Raw genomic sequence first — 27,398 nt, forward strand, 5'->3', positions numbered from 1 at the left:
CGTTATGATTCCGGAAGTGACGACACAAAGCCGATCCCCCGTTCTACACAAATGTGTAACCAAGCAGTTGTTTCTAGGGGCAACCAAACAGTGGGCTTGTTGCTGCTCCTGTAAAACTCATTCTCTGAATGAGGGAGAATTCGAATACCTTCGAAGAAAAGCCCTAAAAGAGACGGGAAGGGTGGGAGGAGAGAGGCGGGGGAAAATAGATTGGAGAAAAATATTTTTGGAACAGGTAAGCAGGTAGCCTGGAGTAATGAAGAAGCCTGTGTTAATTTTTGGAATTAATTCATTACATGCGTGCTTCATCTTTCCTTCAGGTGGTGTGGTGAGATTGCTACTTTTCCTCTCCCTCTTCCTCTTTCTCTTTTTCTGCCCTAACAGTCTTGTAAAGATGTGGGGAGAGAGCATGGCTGGGTTCATATAACATGTTAAGTTATAAAATGGTTCGCTGGTTTTGGATTGTGTCTTATGAATCTATTCTTGGTTGCTATCTGGTGTAAAAGTGCTTTGTGAAGCCAGCCAGTTGTGGTAAAACAGAAACTGCTTCGGTTCAAAGAATCACATCTTAACATGGTATGTGAATGCTGGCAATGATTTTTCTAAGATCCCCTGTGAATGTCAGTTAGACTCCTGCCCCAGTTCAGTGATATAATTTGAATGCAACATTGCCTCTTCTCCTTGATTTGAATGTATAAAACATTCCTCTAGTGACTAAGAGGACAGTATCTTGGGATGTGCATTTGGATTTGGTAAGTAGCTTTCCAGAACCTTGGAGCAAAGGGATCTTGGGGTATTTTGAACTAGACATCACTGTTATGCCTCTCCACCTTCACAGACTTTTATTGCTTATTCAGGTGATCCAGCAGTGAAATTCAACAGGTTCTGACCGGTTCTGGAAAACTGGTAGCAGAAGTTTTGAGTAATTCGGAGAACTGGCAAATACCACCTCTGGCTGGCCCCAGAGTGGGGTGGGAAATGAGATTTTGCAATATCCTTCCCCCAAGAGTGGGGAGGGAATGGGGATTTTTTTAGTATCCTTCCCCTGCCACGGCCACAGAATCGGTAGGAAAAAAATTTGAATTTCACCACTGAGATGATCCCTATTCATGAATATAAGCCGAATGTTCTGCATCAGTTGTATAGAAAAATGAAGTTGGTTACCTGGCAAGATAATATGGTTAGTCAAATTTATCCCAAAGAGGTTTCATCGTGGGTGTGCTGGGTAAATCTCCCTTAGGCTTCTCAACCAGTATCAAGAGTATAGTTTTCTGTTTAATAAGTTAGTAAGATGTCACATCTATTTAACTATATGGAGAGCTATTGGTTGGCAAAATTTATGTATATATTCATATACAATTTATAAGTAATATTAAGCTTGAGATGATTTAAAGTGATTGTGATTTTCTGCTGGCTAGAAAAAAATGTGGATGATAGTGAAGGACAGAAAATGAAAAATATGAAAGAGAAAATCTGAAGGAAAGTCAGAATGTTTGAGTATGCATAAGGGAGAGTGATAAAGAATGACATGAGTATGAGAGAAAATATGACAGGTAGTTTCCCTAATAGCTAAGCAATGTAAATAATTTATTTGTAGGCCTGTTACGATGACAGCTATGGTCATGGAGGAGAGCATTTATAATCTTCTACCTCAGATTGTGGAGAAGTCTCAGATAACAGAGAAGCCTAGGTATGGGAACAAGAATCTTTCCCCTGGCTGCTGTTCTGACATGTTTTGCATTTAACAATCACTGGTATGCTTCTTTTTTTAGACACATGTTAAGTATTACTTTTTATATAGGAAGAAACTGAATATAGGATCTTTCACCACTTAATAGGTTAGTACTGCTAATTTACAAATACCTGCATGTCTCCTTTATCTGCAAAAGTAGGGAAGACTGTTTGCACCTGCTCCTCTTAAATCAGTTTTATATACTTACTGGAAAAAATAGAGAAAGGCTGCTGCCTGCACACTTCAACTAAATACTTTCTGAATCTGGGAATAAACACACCAAAAGGTGTCTGAATGAACACTGTAATATTACACTACCTATTATTTCTTTTGCAATGTTACTCTGAAGTAATAAACAATTCCAGCAGAATGCAACTTTCATAAAAAGCTATGCACCTTTATTTCCTCTTGGTGTCTTCAGGAATAAATTCCAGGAGTCAACCTGTTTGTCAGGTCTCTTATACTAAATAGTTCTGTCAGCAGCTTGAGCAAGTGTTGCTCCAGATATGGAGAATTCCTGTCAATGTGTCATTCAATTTGATTTTCCACAAGCTGCCGTTATGCTGCTAATGATGAAACTGGTTGACCTCCTCTCATGCGATGAATCTTGGAGGCAGGTCAAGTTTCTCTACCCTGGCAGCACTAATTCTGGAGACAGTTGAGATCAATAGAAGGGATAGCAACAATTCTGATTCCATGTTCTATTATGAGTGGGAATAAAGCTTTCAATATACCATCAAGGGGATATAGGCAAACAAACATTGAGAGGAATTATAAATAGTGACAGAGTAACATGAGTGGCATTGCCTTTTACTTCTATGGCCATTTACTGGCTATCAGCTTGAGTTAGGTAAATGGCAAGGGCATTATAAATCAGACCAGAGGTTGTATTCAGCCAGTTCTGGAGAACTGGTAGCGGAAATTTTGAATAGTTCGGAGAACCAGCAAATAAGCTGGCCCTGCCCCGCTGCCTCCCAGCTGATCTTTTGTTGCCCTAAACAGGAGAATGGAGCTGGAAAGCAGGTTAGTGGGGTAGGGAGGGAATGGGGATATGGGGATTTTGCAATATCCTTCCCCTGCCTTGCCCACAAAGCCACACCATTCCCACAAAGCCACGCACACAGAACCTATAGTAAAAAAAATTGAATTCCACCACTGAATCAGACATTATTGTGGTTGCCATAAAAAGAGAACGTGAACTAGCAGTGTCTTTCTTGTTTATCAGTATCCTGCCTTTAGTATAGTTACAAATAACTTAGGGTGGCAATTATATCCAAAAACCCTTACTATTCTCCAGTAGGTGGAGACATCATCCAGGCATGGGTATGACTCCGTCAGAATCCAATATGACTGGGTCTACAAGTATTAAAGCCATGCCCATGAAGCTCCTCCCCAGAAATAAAGTCAGTTGATCCTTCGATTAGCTGTGTCTCCCTATCTCTCCTTGCTAATTTTTTTAACTTTAGCTAAAAATCCTTCAAAATTCTCTCAAACTCCTTAATTGGCTTCTTCTTCAAATTGCTGTCAATCAGGCTCCTTCCTTGCTCTTTTAGAGCGTTACAGCCTCTACGAGGCTTTTGCCTCTCTGTGCCTTGGCTGCCTCAGCAGCTAAGAGACCTCGCGGCCAGCCGACGAGGTTCACCCTCAGGCTGCCTCATTGCCACTCGCCTCTGCCACGCCGCCCAAAGAGCACCAGCAGTTTCACTTCAAGGCTCCGGAGGCACGATTGCTGCAGCTGCGCCACCGGAAAAGCCTCCTTTCATCGCAGCGACCACAGGCTTCGTTTGCCAAGCTGCCTCTTCTTGCTGCCAGCAGCGTTATTTGTCGGTTCCAAATCCTCTCCTGGCGCTGAAGCGCTTGGCGGGCTGCAAACTGCCGGGCGATAAGCTGCCTTGTCGGCTCACAACCTCAGCCCTTTCTCAGGGCCCAGTCTAATCTAAAGGCAGTTAATTTAGGTACGAAAGCAATGGCAGCCATTTTGTTTGGGTGGGAAGCTTTCTACGACGCTTCAAAGTAACTGTGAGTAATGGCGACCAACAGGACCATTCCTGAAAGGGGAGATTCACCCAGTCCAGTTGCCCCCTCTGCTCCAGTTCCCTCTGGACCCAGGAGCAAAAAGAGAACCTATAACAAGCCGCCTGCTACCAAGCCTGCTAAGACCCCTAGGCCTGCTCCTCCTCAGGTGGCCCAGGAAGCTACTATTCCTAGTGCCCCTTAATGACAAGGCCTCTGACCCTGCTCCTCGTAAGGCCACTTCCAAGACCAATCATTGCTCTACTCCTGCACCGGCTCCTAGGTTTTCTCCTTCACCTAATTTCAACCCTATGGAGGACCTCTCCACTGATACTGATGGGGATATCTCCCCCGCCCAGCTTCTCCCTTGAACCCTGAGGATGGGATTGGATTTCAAGGGGATTTTGATTCTGAAGGGAATAGCAGCATCACCCCTGACATAGATGTGGGTTCCCCTGCCCCCGTGTCTGTCTCCATCAACTCTGATGATATGGCTGACATCATAGCAGCTGCCATTGAGCAGGGCATTGCTGCAGGCCTTCAGCATCGACCTCCTGCTGTGCCACGCCTCATTGTTGCACTTCCAATAAATCTAAGAGGGGTCGTTCCAACCAAGCTCAAGGGGCGACTTCTGCAAGCATTTCTCAGCCTCCTGCGGTGGATACTGAGGAGCAGGTCACTCGTGATTACGACCTGCCAGAGGATGAGGGCTTGACCCCTGCGCTTTCTGCCTTATTGGGCCTGTTCAAGCCTGCCTTGTTTCGCTCCCTCTTGTTTAAAGCCAAGAAGGTTTCTGGTATTCCGGCTTCTAAACCATCCTCCTCTTCGGAGGCAGACAAGTCAGATACCACAGACCCTCTCTTTTCACGTCCTCCCGTCAAAAAGGACATAGTTCCTTCCCCAAAACTGTTTCTGGAGGTGATTCAAAATCAGTGGGCCTTTCTGGGGTCAGGGCCCCTTCCTTCTACTCTGGAAAACAGTTGTATAATGTCAGCCCAGAGCTCTCTAAACTTTTGGAGGTTCCTTCCATTGATCTCCCAGTGGGGTCTTTGTCATCGCCTAATGCGGCCACCACTGCTCCAGAGGACACTCTCCGCCCTGAGGACAAACGCTTTGACCAGTCACTGGTAAAGGGCCAGCAGTCCGCTGCATGGGCGGTCAAGGCCGCCTCTTCTGCTTCATTTTTCAACAGGGCTGCCCTTCGCTGGCTAAAGCAGATGCAGGACAGGATCCCTCCTGGAGATTCCCACGCTCACTAGGATATCAACAAGCTTAAGGCGGCAATGGAGTACGCGGCAGATGCCTCTGGATGTGGCACGTTTCTCTTCTAGGTCCATGGCTTCTACCATCACCACCAGATGTCTTCTTTGGCTGAAGCAGTGGCAAGCAGAGGCCAGAGTGAAGTGGCACTTGGTGTCTGCCCCCTTCTCACCCGGTTCTGCTCTTTGGTCCTCCTCTGGAGCCTCTCTTTGTTGAGTCCAAGGACAAACGCAAGATGCTTCCTTCAGCAAACCGCAAGTCTGACCCTAAACCTTCTTCTTTCTTCCGCAGGTCGTCCTTTCGTGGGACGGATGGGGGATTTGCCTACTCCCGTCCTCAGTGCCAGGCTTCCCTGAGACATGGCCAGCGTTCCAAGACAGGTCCAACCAGAACTTCCAGCGATTCTCCTATAGAAAGCCCTTCAAGGGCGGTTCAAACCGTACTTTTCGAAAGCAGAAGTGAAATTTCTGACGGCCTCCCTATTGGGGGACGCCTGTCTGCCTTCGCTGATCGCTGGGATGACATCACCAGCAACTCCTGGATCAGGCGTACTGTCTGTTTTGGCCTGGCCCTGGAATTTCTTTCCAGCCCCCCGCAGACTTTCGTACCTTGTCCTGTCTCTAGGGACATTTCCAAAAGACATCTCATTGAACTAGCTATCGGGCATCTCCTCCAAATTCAGGCCATCAAGGAGGTGCCCCTTGAGCAACAAGGGCGAGGGTTTTATTCCCGTCTCTTCATAGTGCCTAAGTCTTTGGTGGGTTGGAGAGCAATTCTCGACCTCAAATTTTTAAACAAATTTATAGTCTACCGGAGGTTTAAAATGCATTCTCTGGTGTCCATTCTGGAGAGTATTCGGCCCAATGACCTTCTCTCCTCCATTGACCTCACAGAGGCATACCTCCATATTCCCATTCTTCCAGATCACAGGAAATTTCTCTTTTTTTTGTTACGAAGGGAATCACTTCCAATACCGAGCACTACCATTTGGCTTATCATCAGCCCCGAGGGTTTTTACTAAGTTCCTTGCTGATCTAGCTGCCCATCTCAGATCTCTGCCTGCTAGAATTCTCTGTTATCTTGATGATATTTTGTTACTATCCAGATCATCACATCAGGCCCACCGGAACATCCAGCTCACCCTTCAGACCCTAAAGGACCACAGATTTCTGGTCAACTTGAAGAACAGTCATCTGCAGCCCACAACTCGTCTCTCGCATCTAGAGGCAGTGATAGACACCTCTCTGGAACAGGTATTCTTATCCCCAGAGAGACAGGTGAGCATTCGTGACTTGATCTCATTCATCCGTGACCAACAGGCGGTTCCGCTCATTCAACTGTCTCAACCTCTGGGCAAGATGGTGTCCGCTTTCCACATCGTGCCCTGGTCCAGGTTCCACAGTGGCCAGCTCCAATGGCTTCTGCTCCCGTATCAGAAGGCAAACTGTAGTTGCTCTACACACATTATTCGCCTGACCTCGGAGATAAGACGATCCCTATGCTGGTGGCTCTCCCCTGCCATGACACACGGGTCTCTTTTTCGCGAACCCCCATGCATCACACTAACGACGGAGGCTAGTCTGCAAGGCTGGGGAGCTCACATTTTGTCACACATGGCCCAAGGTCTTTGGTCACGCTCCGACCAGAGGAACAGTATCAACTGGCTGGAGCTGAAAGCCGTGTTTCTTGCCCTCCTTCGATTTCACTCTCTTGTGGCCAATGCGCATGTGCTCATCCTTACCACCACCAAAGCACACATAAACCGGCAGGGGGAGACAAAATCCCGGCGTCTAATGACTCTGTATTTACAACTGATATCTTGGGCGGAAACCCATCTGTTGTCGCTCAGGGCCAAGCACATATCAGGGGTCCAAAACATTCAGGCAGATGGCCTCAGCCGCGTGCACATCGATCCAGCAGAGTGGAGCTTACATCGGTGCATCTTCCAACAACTGACTGTCAGGTTCGGGCTTCCAATTCTTGACCTCTTTGCCTCCCAGGACAACACTCAGTTACTGAGGTACTTCACTCGCTATGCGACTCCAGGAGTGGAGGGCACGGATGCTCTGAGAAGCGAGTGGCCTCTGGGCCTTCTCTATGCCTTTCCTCCTACCCCACTCATTCAGAGGGTGGTGTGAAAACTACTGAACTAATCCTGATTACTCCTTGGTGGCCCCGCAGACCCTGGTTTGCTGACCTCATGAACTTCTCAGTAGCTCCTCCATAGCAACTGCCCCAGTTCCCCTTGCTGCTCCTCCAAGGGGCGTTCCAACATCCAGACCATCCGTGGTTGTGTCTCAGTGCTTGGAGGTTGAGCAGGAAGCTCTAAGGACTGCGAACCTGTCTGCAGAGGTCATTCAAAAAATTTAAGCCTCCAGACGTCCTTCTACTAATTGCATTTATGATGCCACTTGGACTCAATCCTCTGTCTCGTGTCACTCAAAGGGCGTTGTTCCTCTTGAGGCTTCTGTTTCTCATGTTCTTCAATTTCTGCGGGGGCTGGACCTAGGACTTTCACCGAACACTCTTTGCTGCCAGCTTGCGGCCCTGTCCTCAGTCCTCTCTCTGACTTCTGCTCAGTCTCTCTCTCATGACTCTCTGATCCATCGTTTCTCGAGAGGTGCCACAAACATCAAGCCACTGACAATACAGATTCTCTACCTGGGATGTCTCCAAAGTCCTGGAATCCTTAACTCAGGCTCCATTTGAGCTCTTGCATTCTGTGTCCTTGCATGTTTTAACATTAAAAGCGGTTTTTCTTGTAGCCATTACTTCAGCAAGGCGAGTCTCCAAGTTGGCGGCCTTGTCCACCAGAAAAGATTTATGCATCTTTCATCCAGATAAGGTAGTCCTTCGACTTGATCCGGCCTTGTACCTAAGGTAAATTCTATATTCTATAGAACCCAGGAATTGATGCTTCCCGAATTCTGTCCTCAGCCATCACACGGACTGGAACGTAAGTGGCATTACATCGATGTACGTCGTGCTTTAAGCATTTATATTAAACAAACTGCTTCCTTCAGGCGATCTGAGGCTCTTTTCATCAAGTTCCAGCCTGGAGGTAAGAGAGGTTCCAAGGCCTCCTCTTTGGACATTGGTCGTTGGGTACGGACAGCTATTTCTAGGGCGTATTCCACACTCTCTCTGCCTGTGCCACCTCATATCACGGCGCACTCTACATGTAGCGCAGCCACCTCTGCGGCCTGGTCATCTCAAGCTTCGTTGGAGGAAATTTGCCGAGCAGCTACATGGACCTCAATTTCTCCATTCATCCGACACTACAAGCTCGATAGATACACCTCAGCTGATGCTTCCTTCGAACAGCGCATGCTGCAGCATATCGTTGCCACTTAAGTTTCCTTTCTTATTCTTTCCCTCCCAATGGGACTGTGGGCTTTGATATGTCCCATGCCTGGATGATGTCTCCACCTACTGGAGAATGGGCGTTGATACGCCCTTTCTCAGGACGGTGGAGACATCATCCAGCCCCACCCTGTTCCTTTGACTTATTGCCTTTTCCTTTCTACTATGTTTCTTGGGGAGAGATAATTTCTATCATTTCAGATTGCTTACACAGAGGTCTACAAGTCACTCCTTCATCTATTTCTGGGGAGGAGCTTCGTGGGCGTGGCTTTAATACTTGTAGACCCAGTCATATTGTATCCTGACAGAGTCATACCCATGCCTGTATGATGTCTCCACCGTCCTGAGAAAGGGCGTATCAGGTAGGTACCAACGCCCATTCCTATATTCAAAAATCCGGTGAGGTGAGTTGAGCTGAAAGAGAGTGACTGGCCCAAAGTAATTCCACTGCCTTTCATGGCTAAGGCAGGACTTGAACTGACAATCTCCCATTTTCTAGCCTGGTGTCTTGATCACTAGACCAGACTGGTGCTCTATATAAAGAGCCAATTGGCCAGTGAAGGAAAAGCATTTTTCTCTATGCACACATATCTTCCAGAAAAAATAGATTTGACCCAATGCAAAAATTAGCCGGTTTCGATGCTACCCACCAATGCTGGAAAATCTGAGTAGGATCCACACCTGCACAGCATCTGCCAAGATCCGTTTAAATGAGGCAGAGTATCTTCCCCTGAATTTGATGCTTCTCGATAGATAATGGATCATATGGTGACTAGCTGCCATTTGAAGTCTTATGCAGGTGGAAAAGCAGTCTTTCTCCAACTAACAAATACTGTGCTTAATTGGATAAGTGGCCTAGATATTAATATATTGAATACTTCTATACTTATGAACCAATGTATTTTAAAATGTAACCTATATGTATGTATATATGTATGTATGTGTATGTGTGTATATATATATTCCTTAAAGCTTACAAAATTGTTTACATATCTCCATCATATGCCTACCATAGCATTATGTACTCCTTCTATATAATTTTACTATTGTTATTCATGTGCTCTATACCAGGGTTCCCCAACCTCTGGGCTGCAGCTCACTAGTGGACTGTGATCTGTTTGCAACTGGGTCATGAAAATGATGGGCAAGTATATGTGCATGCACATGCATTGCAAGCAGCAGGCAAACACATGCATGTATGTGTGAGAAGCAGGTATGCTTACATGCTGCTCATGCAAATGGAGTTGCACTTGAGCACATACTTGCCATCACTCATGCAAAACCATCCCCTCTCCCTTCGCAAAATCAGAAAAGTTGGGAACTCTGCTCTATGCCATACACTAAATAAGTAAATAAATATCTCCAGTGAAGTTATTTGGGCAATTTATAATAACAGAGAATATATAGCAGAGGAGTCAAACTCAAGGCTCGTGGGCCAGTTTCGGCCCATGGGGTGCTTAGATCTTGCCCATGAGGCTACCCTGGAAACAATAAAGGACCAACCCACGGTGCCTTTGCCAGTGAAAATTTAGCCACGGAGGGCAGTGTGCAGCCCTCCCAAGCTCCGTTTTCAGCTGCAACAGCCTCCTGCAGCCCTCTGTCAGTGAAAACGGAGCTCAGCAGCCTGTTTTTGCTGGCAGAATGCTCGGGCTGCCACAAGTGCCTCCAACATGAGTGACATCAAGCCACACCCACTTTGGCCATGCCCATCCCAGCCCCCGAGATCATAAACAACCCTGATGTGGCCCTTAATGAAATCGAGTTTGACACAACTGATATAGAGGCAGTTATATGTAGCATAATGTGATTTGCTTGGCTTGGGCTTATATCAAGCCAACCAAATTACTTCTTTCCATAGGTAACATGACTAATATTTAACCCAGCTAATGTTTGTAAAATTTTGCCATTAACATGATTTTGCTGGGAAATATATAGTGTAGTAGTCTTCCCTTTGCTTTCTACACTGCTGTGTACAGTTCAAGTGGCTTCCACCACACTGGTACTGTTCTTCTGAAGCCGTTCTGACCAATGAGGTCTCTGCCTTCAGTCGATACTGATGAGCCAGTTGTCACTTATCAGGCCTGTTGGTCCATGGGACGTATTTGATTCCCTTCAACTCACCATTATAGCATAAAAGCTATACTAGGTAGAGACCCCCAATCCGCCACACGGGGACAGGCTCTGTGGGAGGTTCCAGGCTCCCCCTAAGGTTCAGGCAGAAGAAGAACATCATGGCTTCAAAACCTAAGGGACTGGTTTGGACAAAACTCAGCAGCGCTTTTTCATGCGGCTGTTGACAAAAATAGGATCACCAACATGATCGCCAACATGATATGATGAATATGGCACAAAAAGAAGAATTGTTTGTAAACCAAATTTTATAGTTTAGCAAATTATAGCTATGGATTCAGCCAGCTGTAGTAGACCATGTTTAAATATATGGGTTCAACTTCTGTCCCAAGAGAGTAGTATTTCTGTTTTAGGAATTGTGATGCTGGAGCTTGTTAAATGAGCTCTAAATAGGGATAGGCAATAATCCCTAAAGTGTTGACATGACTTTGGAATCCTGAAGTTAGTTTAGGTTACTGAGTTTACTGAGAGTAAACTACAAGTTGGATGTATTTTTTTTAATTAAAGGGAAATGAAGTGGCCTGCAGTACTGCACCCTAACCACTGCACCACTTTGGCCTTTCCCTTTCTAGAAGCTGAATAAGAGTATTGCAAGCTGGGAGAAAAATTAATTATAAATTAAATTTGATGTTAATTCAAAATATCATGGCATCAAAGTTTAAAAAGCAATGCCCATTTTTTCTTATTTTTCCTCTGCCATTTAATATATGTGAATTATTGAATACATAATCATTGTTTTTAAACAAAAATAAATTCAGAACCACATAGTTTATCGGAGTCAATTTTCAAATTTGTTTTTAAGAATATAGATATTTAAAAGTGCAATATTCAGCAATACAGTTATCTATGGAATAATGAAATCTCTATCTTCTGCTGATTTTAACTTTTTTGTCCATTTTCTCTCTCTAAAGTTTTGTATCAGCATTTAGACCATATGTGAAACGTGCAATACAGCAAAGTAAATCTCCATGGAAAACAATTGGACCCCCAAAAGTCCAAGTGCCCTCTCCAAAAAACTTCCTTCAGAAACATTCAAAAGAACCAAAGTTACCAACAAGTATGCTTTCGACATAAGAATATTTGAAGGCATTTTACCATTTTAATTTTGTATTTTATTATTTAATATGTAGGACAGGTGTGTTCCTTTTCTTATGAATGTTGAAGGTAAAATCTGTAAGCTAATGAAATGACTACAATAATGTAGTAAGTATTCCAGATAGCTGCTATGTTTGCATTACAGTTCATTCTGAAGCACAGTTTGGACATCAAAACAATGTGGCACACAACTCTATTAGTCAGCCAGTCTTCCTCACAAAGTGGGAAGGGGAGAAAAAAGCAATCTCCTCTAAATACTTTTGAGGAGAAATTCCAAAAGCCTAGTCTTACAATGTAAGTTAGAAGAGAAAATTCAGTTTCTAGAGAGATTGTACCACGTTTAGAATGTTGGGATCAATTCTGAAGGTTGCCATGTTTTTAAAGAAAAATATGGCTGTCAGAATGAGTGTGACCGGTTACAAAACACCCAAAAAATGAAAAAAGTGTTTTCATGTCTTTCTGAGCAAGTAGGCTCCTTTCTGAAGAAATATGTTGTACTGTACATGGCTGCAAAATAAGGAATAGCAGGGAAAATAACATGGTAGATTAAAGAAGAAACACTGATTAATGCTTAAGACATTAATGTGCCATTTATTAATAAATTCCAATTTATAGTTTCATTTTAATTAGTCTTATTTTTAAAATAAAAATTGAAGAATTGAAAAATGTATAATGTTGGAAAATGTCTAAATTCAATTTTGTGAATTGTTATTTTTCTGGAAAAGAAAAAAAAGATAAACGCAGCAAAAAAGCACCAGAACTAAGTGTGCCCAAAAGAACAGATCATCCGGTAATGGGAGTTCAGTGTACAAGAAATTTCATAAATACAAATGCAAGTAATGCTATTGTGGCAGTACCCAAGAAACCATTACCAGTCTATGTAGACAGAAGGCAAGGAGACAGATTTCTTCTGGAAACTTCAGGTCTTGTTCCAAAGTATCTCAAGAAAAAGGTAGGTTTGAACAGAGTTGCAAAAAAAATGGAGCTAAAAAATACAGGCAATCCTCAACTTACAACAATTGGTGGAGTTTGAAGTTACAACAGCATTGACAAAAGTGATTTGCAACTGGGGTCACAAATTTAGGATTATCACATCATTCCCAGAGTCAGGTGATCAAAATTCAGGCACTTGGCATGTATTTAAAACAGTTGCCAGCATCCCAGGATCACATGATTACCATTTGTATTCTTCCCAGGTTAGTGAGGGAAGTCAAATCACTTAATGACTGCGTGATCAATTGCAGTGGTTCACTTGGCAACTGTGGCAAAAAAATATTGTAATATTGGGCATGACTCACTTAATACTTGTCTTAGTTAACAAGGAAATTCTACTCCCTATTGTGGTAAATTAAGGACTACCTGTATGTTTGTTCACCCTGAAACAGATTGACTGTGAAATTCTGTCCATGTTTATTCTGAAACCCATTGAAATTAGTTAAGCTTACTTCTCAATAAGTATGCAGAGGATTGCATTGTGCAATTCACCGGGAACCACTGAAATTGTTTTGATTTCTATCATGATCAACTAGTTCAATATGAATAGTGTAGCTAACCAATTTGTTTTTAGGGGATGCCAACTCTACTATTATGACTACATAGGCTGATCTCATTTGAAAACTTAAGTTTGATATTCACATGTTCACTGAAATGGATTGAATTGGCATTCTTAGTTCAAAATTGAAGTGTTGTATAACATATGGAAACTCTATGCTTTTTATGAACAATTGTAAAACATACTTTTCTTACAGGATTATGGAGAGATTCCAAAATATGTAATAAAGCGAAATGAAGATACAAAAAAAGCGCAGGAAGAATATGATGACTATGTCAGGGAGACTCTCAGACAAAAAGCCATGAAACGGCTCACAGAGGCAGAGAGAGAAACTCTTTTAGAGGTACATGACTTGAGAAATACTGCAACTGAGATGGATAGAGTTTCGCTAGATGGAGCTCTAGAATTGTTTCATGTTGTTATGTTCTGATAAATGCCAAGCAGATAAGAGTGTTACCATGTGAATTTGGAAAAAGGAATGGTTTGCTTTTAAACTATTCATTTTATGCACATTTTGTAGGCTGTTGGTTTTGTCCAATCTATTTTTTTTAATCTAATGTAAGGGAAAATATTATTGTGCTATGGAACATCATGCATCTTTGGTCAGAATTTATTCAATGAAGCTTACAGATAAATTTGTAGGGTTAATATAGTTAAACTACAATCTGGTGATCCATGTATACACATATAAAGGGACCTTGGAGGTCTTCTAATCCAACCCTCTGCTTAAATGAAACCCTGTACCATTTCAGAAAAAACATTGTGCAATCTCTTCTTAACAGTCTCCAGTGTTGGAGCACTCACAACTTATGGAGACAACTGATCAATTGTTCTAACTCTCAGAAAATCTTCTGCCTACATGTGCTTTAGATTAACTACCTCTTCTTTGTGGAAGCCTTAGATCCGTGGCGGCGAATGTATGGCATGCATGCCACAGGTGGCACATGGAGCCATTTGTTAGGACACACGAGGCATTGCCCTGCCAGCTTCAGCGCGCATGCACATGCTGGCCAGCTGACTTCAGCCATCTTTTTCGACCATTTTTCAACCTCTGGAGGCTTACCTGAAAGCTCCAGAGGGCAAAAAACCCACCCAACGTGCAAACCAGAAGTTCGAGAACAGAACTTCCTGCTGAAGCCTCCAGAGGGTGAAAAACGGCCTTGCGGGCAAACCGGAAATCACTGTGTCCGAACTTCCAGGTTGCCTGTACAGCCGTTTTTCACCCTCTAGAGCCTTCAAGGAAGCTTCCCGAGGGCTGGGGGAGAGGGACGTTGTTTTTGCCCTCCCCAGGCTCTTAGAAAGCCTCAAGCCTGGGGAGGGTGAAAAATGGGTCCATTGTGGGCCAAAAGTGGGAGGGAAGAGAAAGAAGAGGCGTGCACGCAGGCGCACGGTGTGAGGGGTGGCACATATCATTATGGATGTGGGCAAACCCACGCATGACCCCCCTGGTTCCCCCTACTTTTGGCACATGATCCGAAAAAGGTTAGCCCTCACTGCCTTAGATATTGGAACAGCTATCATGTTACCCTAGTCCTTGTCATTAACAAGGACTAGAGTAACATACCAAATTTTGGCAACCATTCTTCATATATTTTAGCCTCTAGTCCTCTAATGTTGCTCAATATAGTGGTTATCAAAACTGGATGCAAAATTTCAAGTATGGTTTTACCAAAGCATTATAAAGTGCTACTAACACTTCATATGAATTTGATTCTATTCCTTTGTTAATGCAATTTTAATGTAGTCTAGGACTGCTTGGCTTTTTGGCAGGTGCATCACATTGCTGGCTCATATTGATTGTCCACTAGGACTCCAAGATCCCTCTGACAGTTACTATTATTGATCCAGGCACCTACACCTGTGCCTTTGGATTTTCTTCCTTAAATGTAAAACTTATCTCACCATTGAATTTCATTTGATTAGATAGGGGGGAATGTTCAAGTTTGTTATCCTTTTGTATCTTGAGCGTATCTTCTGACGTGTTGGCTATTATTACTAGCTTGGTAAGGTTTGCAAATTTAATTAATTCCCCTTCTATCCCCTCGTCTAAATCATTCTCATTCATTATCTCTTTCTCTCTTTTTCAGAGAGTATCCAAAATGCTAAACACATTTTAAAAATGTTTGATGCAAACATAGTACTTCTGTGCTACTTATTAAAGTAGGCTGTATTTAGGCTTCTGTGAAAAAATGTACAACTTGGTTAAGAATTGTTATTTTTTTAATTAATGCAATGTTTCCAAACCTGGCAGCTTTAAGATATGCGCACTTCAATTCCTGAATTCCTCAGTCAGGAATGATTTTCCAATGCTGGCTGGGGAATTCTGGGAGTTAAAGTCCACATATCTTAAAGTTGCCAAGATTCGGAAACAATATATTAATACAACTCTTATTACCAAGATCTCTTTTTTTCAGGCCACATGGAAACCTGGAAAAAGGTGCTGTTTTTAGCATTTAACAGAGAAATGAATAGTAAAGCCTTCCCTAAGAATATAGAATTACAGCCTTTGTGCATTTTAGATACTTTACTGCAGTGATTCTCAAACTGGCCTATTTTAAGATTTCCTCCCAGAATTTTTTTTTTGGGGGGGGGGAGAGCAAAGTCCACATATCTTAAAGTGGCCCAGTGTGGGACATATTGCTTTAGCGCATTCTAATTTTTCTTTTCTTCTTTTCCATGTAGGGTCTCAAAACGAACTGGGAGGAGGTGCATCAGGCGTTCCAAAACCTTTCAGTAGAGATAGATACTTTACCAAAGAAGCTTTACAAAGAAAAGCTGGAAACAGACATGAAACAGTTGGAACTTGACATTCATACAATTGAGAAACACAAAGTTATTTACATAGCAAACAAATGAGGATGTCTTTTGAGAATAATTTTTGTGTTAGATAGTTTACTTACAGTGGAGATATAAATCGCACATATAAGTAGAAAAACATTTGAGGTTTTAAAATCTTTGTTAAAATTTATCATATTTTACATTTTGTTTCCTTTTAGATGATTATTTATTTTTCCAATAAAGGCATATTTTTCTCCAGAGGATTTTACTGGCTGTATGCTATTTTTAAAAAGCCTTTCAAGGTTTCCAGTGTCTTTATGATTCAAAGAGGATGAAAAATAATAGCAGATAGGAATGATTTACCAGACAGTTAATAGTGATAAATATTCATTAAAGTGCCAAGTTATTCCGTGAAGTATTTAGTTTTCAAATCATTAGCGTTTGTTTTATTTAGCCTTGTATGCAGACTATTAATTTTTGTGTTTGCTTTTACTGTAAACTACCAAAACTAAAAACAATGAAAACAAGTAAAATTAATAATTAAAATTACAGGTAGTCCTCAACTTATAACCATTAGTTTGGCAAATTACAATGGCATTGAAAAAGGTGATTTGTTGTCAGCCCTTAATAGGGATGCAGTGACTCAGTGGCTAAGCTGCTGAGCCTGTCGATCAGAAAAGTTGGCAGTTCGAATTCCTAGTGCCGCATAATGGAGTGTGTTCCCGTTACTTGTCCCAACTTCTGCTAGCCTAGCAGCTTGAAAGCACCTAAAAATGCAGGTAGAAAAATAGAGATCACCTTGGTAGGAAGGTAACAATGTTTCATGTGCCTTCAGCATTTAGTCATGCTGGCCACATGACCACGGAGACATCTTCGGATGCGCTGACTCTTCGGCATTGAAATGGAGATCAGCACCACCCCCTAGAGTCAGGAACGACTAGCACATATATGTGAGGGGAACCCTTGCACTTACAAGTATTACAGTAACCCATGGCCATTTGATCAAAATTTGGCCACTAAGTAACTAGTCTTTACATGGTTGTAGCATCTTGAAGTCATGTGACTGCCATTTGCCATCTTCCCAGCTGGGTACCGACAAAATCAATAGGGGGGAAGTCAAATTTGCTTAACAGTTACATGATTCACTAACAAATGCAGAGATTTTCTTAACAATCATGACAAAAAGGTTGTAAAATTGGGCACAAGTCCTTAGCCATCACCTTGAAAATTCTGGTACCACTTGTTGTAAACTGAAGACTACCCGTAAAAGTCAAAATCATCCACGGAAATTCTGTAGAAAGACCGTTGGCTTACCTGAACGGTCGTTCTCGGGGCACTGCGAGGAGACTCCAATGCTGGGTTAACACAGCCTATCTGCCCTTGGACTGAGTGATGTTTTTCTGTTGATCACGCCTCCCTTTGTCTCTGCATGCTCAGTTTGAAAACGAAGGAGACAGTCCTGTAATCAGTTACAGTCAATACAGTCACATCATGTAAGATAATAAACACCCCGGGTGGGTTTGGACTCTCCTCACAGTGCCCCGAGAATGACCGTTCAGGTAAGCCAACGGTCTTTCTCCAGTGCACTGCTCGGAGAGTCCAATGCTGGGACATTCCCAAGCTATTGTGTCCCAGGGTGGGGAAGCACCGGAGCCTTTGGCAGTTCAGCCACTCTTTGTAATACTCTTCTGCCAAACGAGGCTGAGGCTCAGGCAAAGGTGTCAATCTTATAGTTTTTAATGAAAGCTGTGGGAGAGGCCCACATGGCCGCTCTACAAATGTCAAGAATAGAAGCCTGTGTCGCTCAGGCTGCAGAAGCTGCTGCGCTCCTAGTGGAGTGTGCGGTGACCCGGCTTGGAGCAGTCTTGCCCTGGTGCTCATATGCCAGCTTTATGCAAGCACATAACCAACGACCCACTATGTGTGAGGAGACTTTGTGGCCCACAGACGCAGGGAGGAAGGAGACAAAGAGCGCCTCTGAACGGCGGAAGTCTTTTGTTCTCTTTACATACATGCGCACGGCTCATCTCACGTCCAACTTGTCCCACTCATGTTCCTTAGGGTGAGAAGGATGGGGACAGAAGTTGGATAAAATAATCTCTTGAGTCCTGTGAAACAGAGTTAATTTTCGGAGTAAAGGACGGATCAAGTCTCAGAATTACTCTGTCCGGATGAACTACGCACAGATCCTCCCTGATAGAAAGAGCTGCCAGCTCGGATACCCTGTGTGCAGATGTAATAGCCACCAGGAAAGCAGTTTTGATGGTAAGGTGGTGTAGACTGATAGTGCGCAAAGGTTCAAATGAGGCTTTCGTCAGAGCCTTACGCAAGAATGGAAGGTCCCATGACGGATACCGGTGAACAGCTGGAGGGCTGGTGTTCACAGCTCCCTTAAGAAAGCTCTTGATCTGAGGATGTTGACTCAGAGAACGGGAGGAGCCCCTAGCCAGGATAGTGGACAGCGCTGCAACCTGACATCTAAGGGTGCTAACAGCAAGTCCTTTATCTAGACCCTCCTGCAAGAAGTCTAGGGTTTGAGGAATCAAGGCTGATGAGGCCTCTATGTCTCTAGTCTTGCACCACTGTGATAATGCAGCCCAGGTGGCATCGTAGATTCTAGTAGTAGAAGGCCTCCTGGACGCTTGTATCGTTCGAATGACCTGGTCAGAGAACTTCTGCTTCCTCAGGAACTCCCCCTCAAGTGCCAAACGGCTAGCTGTAGCCACTGGGGCTCTGGATGGCTGATGGCCCCCTGGCTGAGGGAAATTTGGTCTTGAGGGATTCGCCACGGTCTCTGAACTGAGAGACTGACCAGGTCTGCGTACCAGGGCCTTCTGGGCCAGAAGGGAGCCACCAAGATGAGATCTGCCTTTTCGGCCAGGAGCTTGTTCACCACCTGAGGAATGAGCGGAAGTGGAGGGAAGGCATACAGCAGTCCCTGAGGCCACATGGACCTCAGTGCGTTTGTTCCCTCCGCCAGGGGCGAGTGGTAGCGACTGAAGAAGCGTGGGAGGTGTGTGTTGTTGTGTGTGGCAAACAGGTCTACTTGCGGTTTGCCGAATCTCCTCACGGTCTGCTGGAACAGGTCCGGGTGCAGGCGCCACTCCGAGTGGTCAATGCGTTGGCGGCTCAGCCAGTCTGCTTCCCGGTTGCTGATGCCGGAGATGTGATCTGCACTGAGAGAAGCCAGATGACGCTCCGCCCACCTGCCCAGAGCTTCTGCCTCGAGCATGAGGGCCTTTGATCGAGTGCCCCCCTACCGGTTTATATGTGCTTTGGTCGCCACATTGTCTGTCATTAACAGTACATGAGCCCCTTTTACGAGAGCGGAGAACCTTCGCAGTGCGAGGCGAGCTGCCCTCAGTTCCAGCCAATTGATGCTGTGAGCAGCCTCCCTCTGAGTCCACTGGCCTTGGGCTAGGTGACCCTGACAATGGGCGCCCCACCCCAGGAGACTGGCGTCCATGGTGACAACTAGTCTTTCTGGCTCCTTGAACAAGCAGCCCTTCTTGACTGCCTTGGATCTCCACCATGCCAGAGATCGGATCACCTTCCGCGGGAGCTGAACGTGCCTGTGTGAATTGCTGATCTTGGCCCTCTGCATTGGCAGCGGGAACCACTGCAACTCCCAGGGAACCACCTTCAGACACGATATCATTATCCCCAAGAGCTGGGACAGCTGGATGATTGGTACTGACCTGGCAAGGCTGCAGTGTTTCACTCTGCGTCTCAGGTTGGACAGCCAGTCTGGAGAAAGAAATACCTGGCAGGAGGTGGAGTTGATGACTGCACCCAGGTGCTATATACAGGTGGACGGCCGGAACTGGCTCTTCTCCATGTTGACAGAGAAGCCATGGTGCTCCTGAGTCTGCACAGTTAAAGAAACATCGCGGTGTGCCTGCTTGGTGGTGAGAGAATGAATAATTATATCATCCAAATAACATTCCAGACGAACCGAATGACTGCGGAGGTGAGCCGCTAGCACTGCCAGTATTTTGGTAAATGTTCTGGGCACAGATGATAGCCCGAAGGGAAGCGCCCTGTATTGATAATGCTTCCCTTCCGAACAGAACCTCAGGAACCGCCTGTGGGCCACATGGATGGGGACATGCAGGTAGGCCTCTTCGAGATCTATTGAGGTCAATAGGTCCCCCTCCCTTACACAGTCCAGGATGGAATGGAGTGACTGCATCTTGAACCTCTTGTAAGCCAGATGCTGATTCAGGCTCTTGAGGTCCAAGATGGCCCTCCACCCCCCCTGAGCTCTTGGGCACAAGAAAGAGGATAGAGTAGAAGCCCCTCCCCTGCTGGTCCCTGGGGACTGGCTCTATCGCCTCTATCTCTAGGAGATGGTGGATTTCTGCTCTCATACGCTCCCTCTTCTCTGGATTCCTGGGGGTAGAGCAGCGAAGAAACTTCCTCTGGGGGAAGATTAGAAAGTCCAGGACAAGGCCCCTCCGAATGGTGTTGAGGACCCACTTGTCTGATGTTATCTCCTCCCACCTGTCGGCAAACAGCCGCAGCCGACCCCCGATGGGAGGATCCCTGCAACCGTCACTTCCCTTTACGAAAGGGTCGGGAGCTACTACTGTTGTTTCCGCCTCCTCGAAATGGTCTCTGAAAGGAAGACTGGGATTGGTTGGCACGAGAACCGAAGGAAGATCTGTCCTGGTGCCTATCCCCCCCTGCCTGAAAGGGTCTCTGGTAGGAAGAAGGGTGAGAAGATTGCCCTGCTTCCTGACTCCTGTAAGGTCTCTTACGAAAGGACCCCGCCCCTTTATGGTCACCCCTTTTAAGAATAGCGGGGAGGATTTTGCGTTTGTCCTTAGTTTCGGTGACAAACTTGTCCAGAGCCTCCCCGAAAAGAAGGCCTCCCTTAAATGGGGCCGATGCCAGCTTCCATTTGGCTTTCATTTCAGCTTGCCAATGTCTAAGCCATAGGAGATGGCGTGAGGTGATATTGGAGGCGAGGGCCTTGGATGAGAATTTGGCCGCTGTCAAGGTAGCATCCGCCGAGTACTCGACAGCAGTTATAATTGTGGTGAGCTCATGGCGCCATCTAGCCTTCTTGGGGGGCGGCCGAGATCTGAGTTGTCGCAGCCAAAATAAGGTGGCCCTAATAAAAAATGAAGCAGAGGTGGATGCCTTAATGGCCCAGGCAGACGCCATGTGTGTCTTCTGGCACGCCTTTTCCGACCTCTTATCTTCTGCCTTTAGTCCCTCTAGGAGCTCAGCTGGTAGGTTTGAGTTGGAAGTTAGGGACACAACCGGGGCATCTACTTCAGGGAATTTCAGGATGCCTTCCATTTTCCTCTCCAGGGCATACAGTGCCCTGTCCCCCCACTAGGGTTGGTCAGCGTGCCTGGCTGTAGCCACTGGCGCTGCACCACATCCATAAATAGGTCTGGTACTGGAATGACCTCAGGCGCTGCTACTGTTTCTTTGAACAGGCCATGTTTGTGATCCTTGGAGGTAGAAGCCTGAGTGGCCTCAGGCTTGGAAGTGGGGCCTAGCTCCATAGCCGTCATTGCCTTGTGCAAGATGGATTTAAATAAAGACAGCTTGAACAGGCCAGTGAAGGCTGGCTTATCAGGGGTAAGGTCTTCATCTTCAGAAAGAACAAAATTTTCCCCTTCCTCCTGCTCAGAACTGGAAAGCTCAGAATGAGATGGGCTGGAGGAGTCAGAAGAGTATACAGGCTCTTTGGAGGTGGAGGCCTTAGGTTGGCGTTTTTTCTTTGGGGCCTTGGTCTTGCAAGAGCCCCTGTGCTTAATTCCTTCAGCTATCCCCTGAGAAATGGCTAAGGAAATCACCTCCCTCATTTCATCCGAGAGAGCAGGGCCTTTACCCCTCTTCAGTTTCTGCTTGCTGGGCCTGCGATGGCCAGCCATGCCTGAGCTGGATTCCCCTTTTTCACAATGGGAATCCTGGATGGAGTCACGTTCCTCCCCAATGGAGGAGCTAGGGGAATCAGGGTACCCCCAAGAAGCCTCTGGACATGGATCCCTTGATCTATAGCCATCCCCAGACAGGAATTCACTCTCCCCAGGGGAAGGGGCCTCACGATCAGGGGAAGCTAACTCCCTGTTACGATGGCTCGGGCTAGGTTCTGGCTGATGGGGCCTAGAGACCTGCCTGGGATCTACTGTGGCTCTTAGTGAAGACCTTTCATTAGAGCCCTTGTGGCCTTTGCCTTTTTTCACAGAGGGATCCAGCTTGCTGCGCTTGCTGGAGGGCCCTGCCTGGTCCCCTAAGGCCTCCCTGCATTCCTCTGCCATGCTCAGGTTACCCACGGGGCCTGGAAGCTAGCTGGAGCTGGGATGGGCACACGCTGGCCAAAGTGGCTCAAATACTCTTGCAGACTCTTCAGGAGGGAAGGGCCGCCTGGAGGTCGGATTCCTTCCTCCACCACCCTCGGGTCCCCGAGACTTAGCTTCTTCTCAGGAGGGAGAGACTAGCTGGCTCCCCAGACTAATCTCCACCCTCCCTGCAGCGTTCTGCAGTCGCTGAGGGCTGGCTGTGGCTCCGCTTGGGCTGCCTGGCTCTCCGCTTCTCCTGCTTTCTCAACGAGCAGCACTGGAAGAATTTTCGCTCTCCACACGAGCCGCACGTTCTCTGCTCTTTGCCTCGCTTCGGAGCGATCCAAAATGGCGGCGGGTGGACGCGCAGCCGCCTCCCACTCTTTTTAGCCTCACAGCCCAGAAAAGCGTGTGAAGGTTCCAACCGTCGCCGCTGTTGCCGGGCAGAGTTGAGCGGCCGAGTGGCCAGCAGCTAAGAAGCCTGCAGGCTCCCGAACCCTCGGTTAGGGGTTTTTTCTTTTAAAAGTCCCTGGGGTCAGGTTGGGAAGATCTCCCACCTCCCCTGCCGCTCCTGCCGCTCACCAGCAGCCGCTGGGCGAGAGTTTGCAGTCCCTTGGAGCGCTTGCGACCAGCAGCTGCAGGGGAAGCCCGGGTGCCCTCTTAAAGCGACACAAACCTCTATGGAGTCAAATCTGACAGTTCTTTTTAATAGATAGACAATCTTCTAAATTAAGAAGCCAAACGTGGTCCAAAGTGGGAAACTTTCCAGCCTATCTGACCTTAGACTGGAGCACTCCCAAAACAGTCCCAACGGGCAGACTGAGTTTTCAAACTGAGCATGCAGAGGCAAAGGGAGGCGTGGTCAACAGAAAAACATCACTCAGTCCAAGGGCAGATAGGCTGTGTTAACCCAGCATTGGACTCTCCGAGCAGTGTACTGGAGAAAGCATGTTTCAAAAATCTAATAGAAATGCTAGGTCCCACTGGACTGGCATAGCAATAGAAAAGGCTAAATTTACTCAAATTCGGTGTGTATGAACTTGTGTACTATCTTTATTTTGGAAACATCTTTTGGGTGTTAAAGGTACAATACAAATATAATAAAATAGTAAACCAAAATTCAAATGAATCAAACTAAAACATCTAATGGAAAGTACAAGCAGAATATATGCCCACACCCCTTCATCTTTCTTGGTGACCTCAATTTACCTCTTAACATGCAACCCTGCACAATGCCGTCACTACTCTGGGACTGGATCAATTAGTAACAAGCAACACCAGACTCAACAACTGCCTTGATCTCATCTTCTGCAACAGTTTAAATTCAATTTATAGTCTACAAATAAAAGAACACTTTTCCAACAGTGACCACAGCATGATTGACTTTTGTCTCAATTTATGTCTTTACAAAGAGAATCATAACGATGAAACCCTAAAGTATAACTTTAAAAAAGCCAACTATGATCTCATAGTTGCCAACCTCTCATCTATTGATTGGCACATTCTGTTCGATGACTGTATTACTACTGAAGGCCATTATAACACTTCTTTGCTCGAAGTCAAAAAAAGTCATTAAATTATATGTACTATTAGTAACCCCCCAAACCAGAAAAAAAAAACAATTTATCCATAACAATAAGGAAGCTTCAATCCCCCAAAAAATCTCTGGCGAAAAAACAAAACTGGCTATGTAACTAACTTTAAAAGCCACTACAAAACCTTATGCCACCAGATAAAGGCAGAATGTGAATTTACTGAAGATAGTATTGAAAAAAGCACTACGCAACCTAAAACCACCCCTATTCATTGGCCCTGATGGGTTATGTGCCTACTTCTTGAAAAAGCTTTCCACTGCCATAGCCAAATCTCTAAGCATAATCTATGAAATATCCTTCAGATCCAGCTCCTCGCCCAACCTATGGTCATTAGACATGGTTATCCCTATCTTCAAAATAGGAGACCCCAGCCTAGTTGAAAATTACAGACCAATCTAACTGTTCATCACCTGCAAAGTCATGGAATCAATCATAAACCAATCCATTACCCTCCATTTAAAGACAAACAATCTACTCTCTAACAAGCAGTTTGGTTTCAGAAAAAAATTGTCCTGTAATCTGCATCTCCTACACTGCAAAAACATATGGACTGCACAACTCAACCAAGGTAAAGCAATAGATGAATTTTACATCAACTTCTGCAAAGCCTTTGATTCAGTGGTTCACAACAAACTACTGTTAAAACTAAACTCTTACGGCATTTCCGGATCCCTGCACAAGTGGATAGCTGTGTTCTTGTCAAATAGACAACAAGTAGTCAAAATAGGGAATGCCTCATCAAATCCTGCGCCAGTTTTGATGAGTGAGAGTGTGTATAGGGATTGTTGTGTGTGTTGGGCTGGTCTCTGGATGTCACATGAATTTCATTGTATGTGTATACTGTGTATATACGTACAATAATAAAGTTTATATAGAGTATCACAATTCTGGAACAAACATGTTCTCAAATAGCTTTGATGTGCTATAACTACAAATGTATAACTAGTATAACACATAACTATAATTTATAAACAATTCATATAAAAGTTAGATCAAGCGTTCCTACAAAACAATGAAAATAGGGGCAATAAAGAAAATGCAGTCATGGCTGCAGGGATATTAGGGTAGTGGCCGTTTTCCATTTACCTGTACTATTTAAGGCATGCTACCTTTGTTTTTAGTGATAATATACAGCTGTCATGGTAGACAGCATAGCTTATCTCCGTGAATTTGTTCTGTTTTGTTTCAAAGTAATTCAACAGTTTAATTAAGATAACCACGTCTAATTTTTTGTTGCAATATCCTGTTTTCACTGCAATAATTCTCTGGTAGAGAAAAATGTCCTTGGACATATCTAGGATTTGTTTATAGTAGCAATAGTAGCAATGGACATATCAGGAAAGATTCAAGCAATGGTTCCCCATAGTTCAAGGAAAGGCTCCTGATTGATGAGCAGAAGGGGAGAACAGATAGCAAACATATGGCCATATGGCCCCAAAGCACCAGAGGAAGCATTATGGGGGCTGAGTGGTCTACTAAATAGCATAAAGTTTTAGATAGTTTCAAAATAAAACAATCCAAAACTAAAACTATCATTGGTCTTACAAATAGATATTCTTTCGTAGCAAAACTTGATTTAAGTGGCAGAGAATTTTGATTTTATAACCAACATTATATATATTTTATATATGATTTTATAGCCTATAAATATCAGATTTTTAATTTCATAATGGCCAATGGTTTCTAATTGCAAAATATTTTAATGCTGAAACACTGCTTTAGTTCCAATTTTCAGTCAGTTTCACTCAAAATCACAGATTTTACAAATAAAATGTTCTTTCATAGCAAATGCTAGTTTAAGTATCAGATAATTTTTCTTTTATAACCAACATTGGTTCAAAAATATTTTTAATTTCATAATGGCCAATGATTTATAATTACATGTTTTGATGCTGAAACACTGATATAGTCCCAATTTTCAGTCAATACAATACAATACAATAGCAGAGTTGGAAGGGACCTTGGAGGTCTTCTAGTCCAACCCCCTGCTTAGGCAGGAAACTCCATACCGTTCCAGATAAATGGTTATCCAATATCTTCTTAAAGACTTCCAGTGTTGGGGCATTCACAACTTCTGGAGGCAAGTTGTTCCACTGATTAATTTCTCCTCAGTTCTCAGTTGCTTCTCTCCTTGATTAGTTTCCACCCATTGCTTCTTGTTCTACCCTCAGGTGCCTTGGAGAATAGTGTGACTCCCTCTTCTTTGTGACAACCCCTGAGATATTGGAACACTCCTATCATGTCTTCCCTAGTCCTTCTTTTCATTAAACTAGACATATCCAGTTTATCCTGTTTCATTCAATATCACGTTTTACAAACAAATGTTCTTTCATAGCAAATTTTGATTTTATAACCACACTGGCCTATAAATGCCAGATTTTTAATTTCATAATGGTCAATGGTTTATAATTACATAATGTTTTGCTGCTGAAACACTGTTCTAGTCCCAATATTCATTCAATATTTAGAATTTTTTTTTTGTTTAAGCCAATAAGACCAGCAAGCAAATCAAATTATGCTATTATTCATGTTTAAGCATGGATAAACAAAATTCTATAAGACACTCACACTATTTTCAGGTCAACATCTGGTACATTTGTCTTATAGAATTTTGTTTTTTGTTTGTAGGTAGATTTAACATTTGGAAGGGCAAGCTACTTTAATCATGATAGACTTGGTGTCCTTTTTGAGACAAGCATACACTATTAGCTGGGTCACTCAAAAATTTAGCAAAGGCTGCTCTGAAATTATATGTTACTCCAAGAGTACAAGATTTAATAATTATTTTTGAAATATTGTTTCAGCTCCATATACTAGTTCTTGTTCATTATTAGAATAGATTTTTGGGTTTGAACTTAATGTTTCCAGAGTAGCAATCCTGATTCAGTCCCGGAAATATAACTGATCTAATGAATTATTTGCTGTTAAATATGCTTAGTTGAGTCTTTGAGGCAAGCATATGCTACCAGTACTACCCTTGGATATTAATGCTTAACTGTATCTATCCAGTAGTGTTTGAAGTTTGGAGAGGGCAACATCAATACATTTTGCATATTAAACATGCATTTTATAAAATAGTTCACAGTACTATCCTGACTGGGATCTCCCCTCCCAAAAAAGTTGAAATATGATAAACCTTTCTGAACTATAAGTTCCTTTTATTCGTTCTCATTCAAAGTCACTGTATGTCTCCGAGTTCCCAATGCTGCAGAGAAAAGTATAAAATTATCTCATTTGCCTTACTTGGTTCCATAAAACTATCATATCCCCAAGGTATCCCTTCTAAGCCCTCAAGATTTCAATGCTGTATTTGGATTGTAGGAGAAGTGCTCTAGACCACAGGTCACCAGTTCCCGGACCGAATCCTGGAATCGTGCCATGGAAGAGGCAGGCAAGTATGTGTGTGTGTGTGCATGAACATATTTCCACATCCCCAATTGCACAAAGTCAAAAAGGTTGGAATAGTGGAATTATATAGTGGAATAGTCTGCCTTCAAAAACTGTTAGATACTTGTTCTCACTACAGTGGTTTCCACCAAGGTCCTATGTTCTGGCGGGAACAGAGGTTTAATCTTATTGGT

The 27,398-nt window shown here is 44.1% G+C and overlaps 1 protein-coding gene across 2 annotated transcripts; it reads left to right on the forward strand.

Moving 5' to 3' along the window:
* The first annotated feature begins 42 nt into the window (after nt 1–42).
* ENKUR (enkurin, TRPC channel interacting protein) lies at nt 43–16,163 on the forward strand. Of its 2 annotated transcripts, none has more exons than XM_032237446.1 (6): nt 43–235; nt 1,598–1,754; nt 11,410–11,555; nt 12,319–12,545; nt 13,342–13,488; nt 15,828–16,163. In XM_032237446.1, the coding sequence occupies exons 2-6, from the start codon at nt 1,693–1,695 to the stop codon at nt 15,999–16,001; spliced, it is 756 nt and encodes a 251-aa protein (XP_032093337.1). In that variant the 5' UTR covers nt 43–235; nt 1,598–1,692; the 3' UTR covers nt 16,002–16,163. The 2 variants fall into 2 exon arrangements, with proteins under 2 accessions (XP_032093337.1, XP_032093336.1); XM_032237445.1 differs by having other exon boundaries at nt 1,598–1,690.
* Nucleotides 16,164–27,398: the final 11,235 nt, after the last annotated feature.

This window comes from Thamnophis elegans, chromosome Z, assembly GCF_009769535.1.
Source record: "Thamnophis elegans isolate rThaEle1 chromosome Z, rThaEle1.pri, whole genome shotgun sequence".
In the NCBI taxonomy this organism is placed as follows: domain Eukaryota; kingdom Metazoa; phylum Chordata; class Lepidosauria; order Squamata; family Colubridae; genus Thamnophis; species Thamnophis elegans.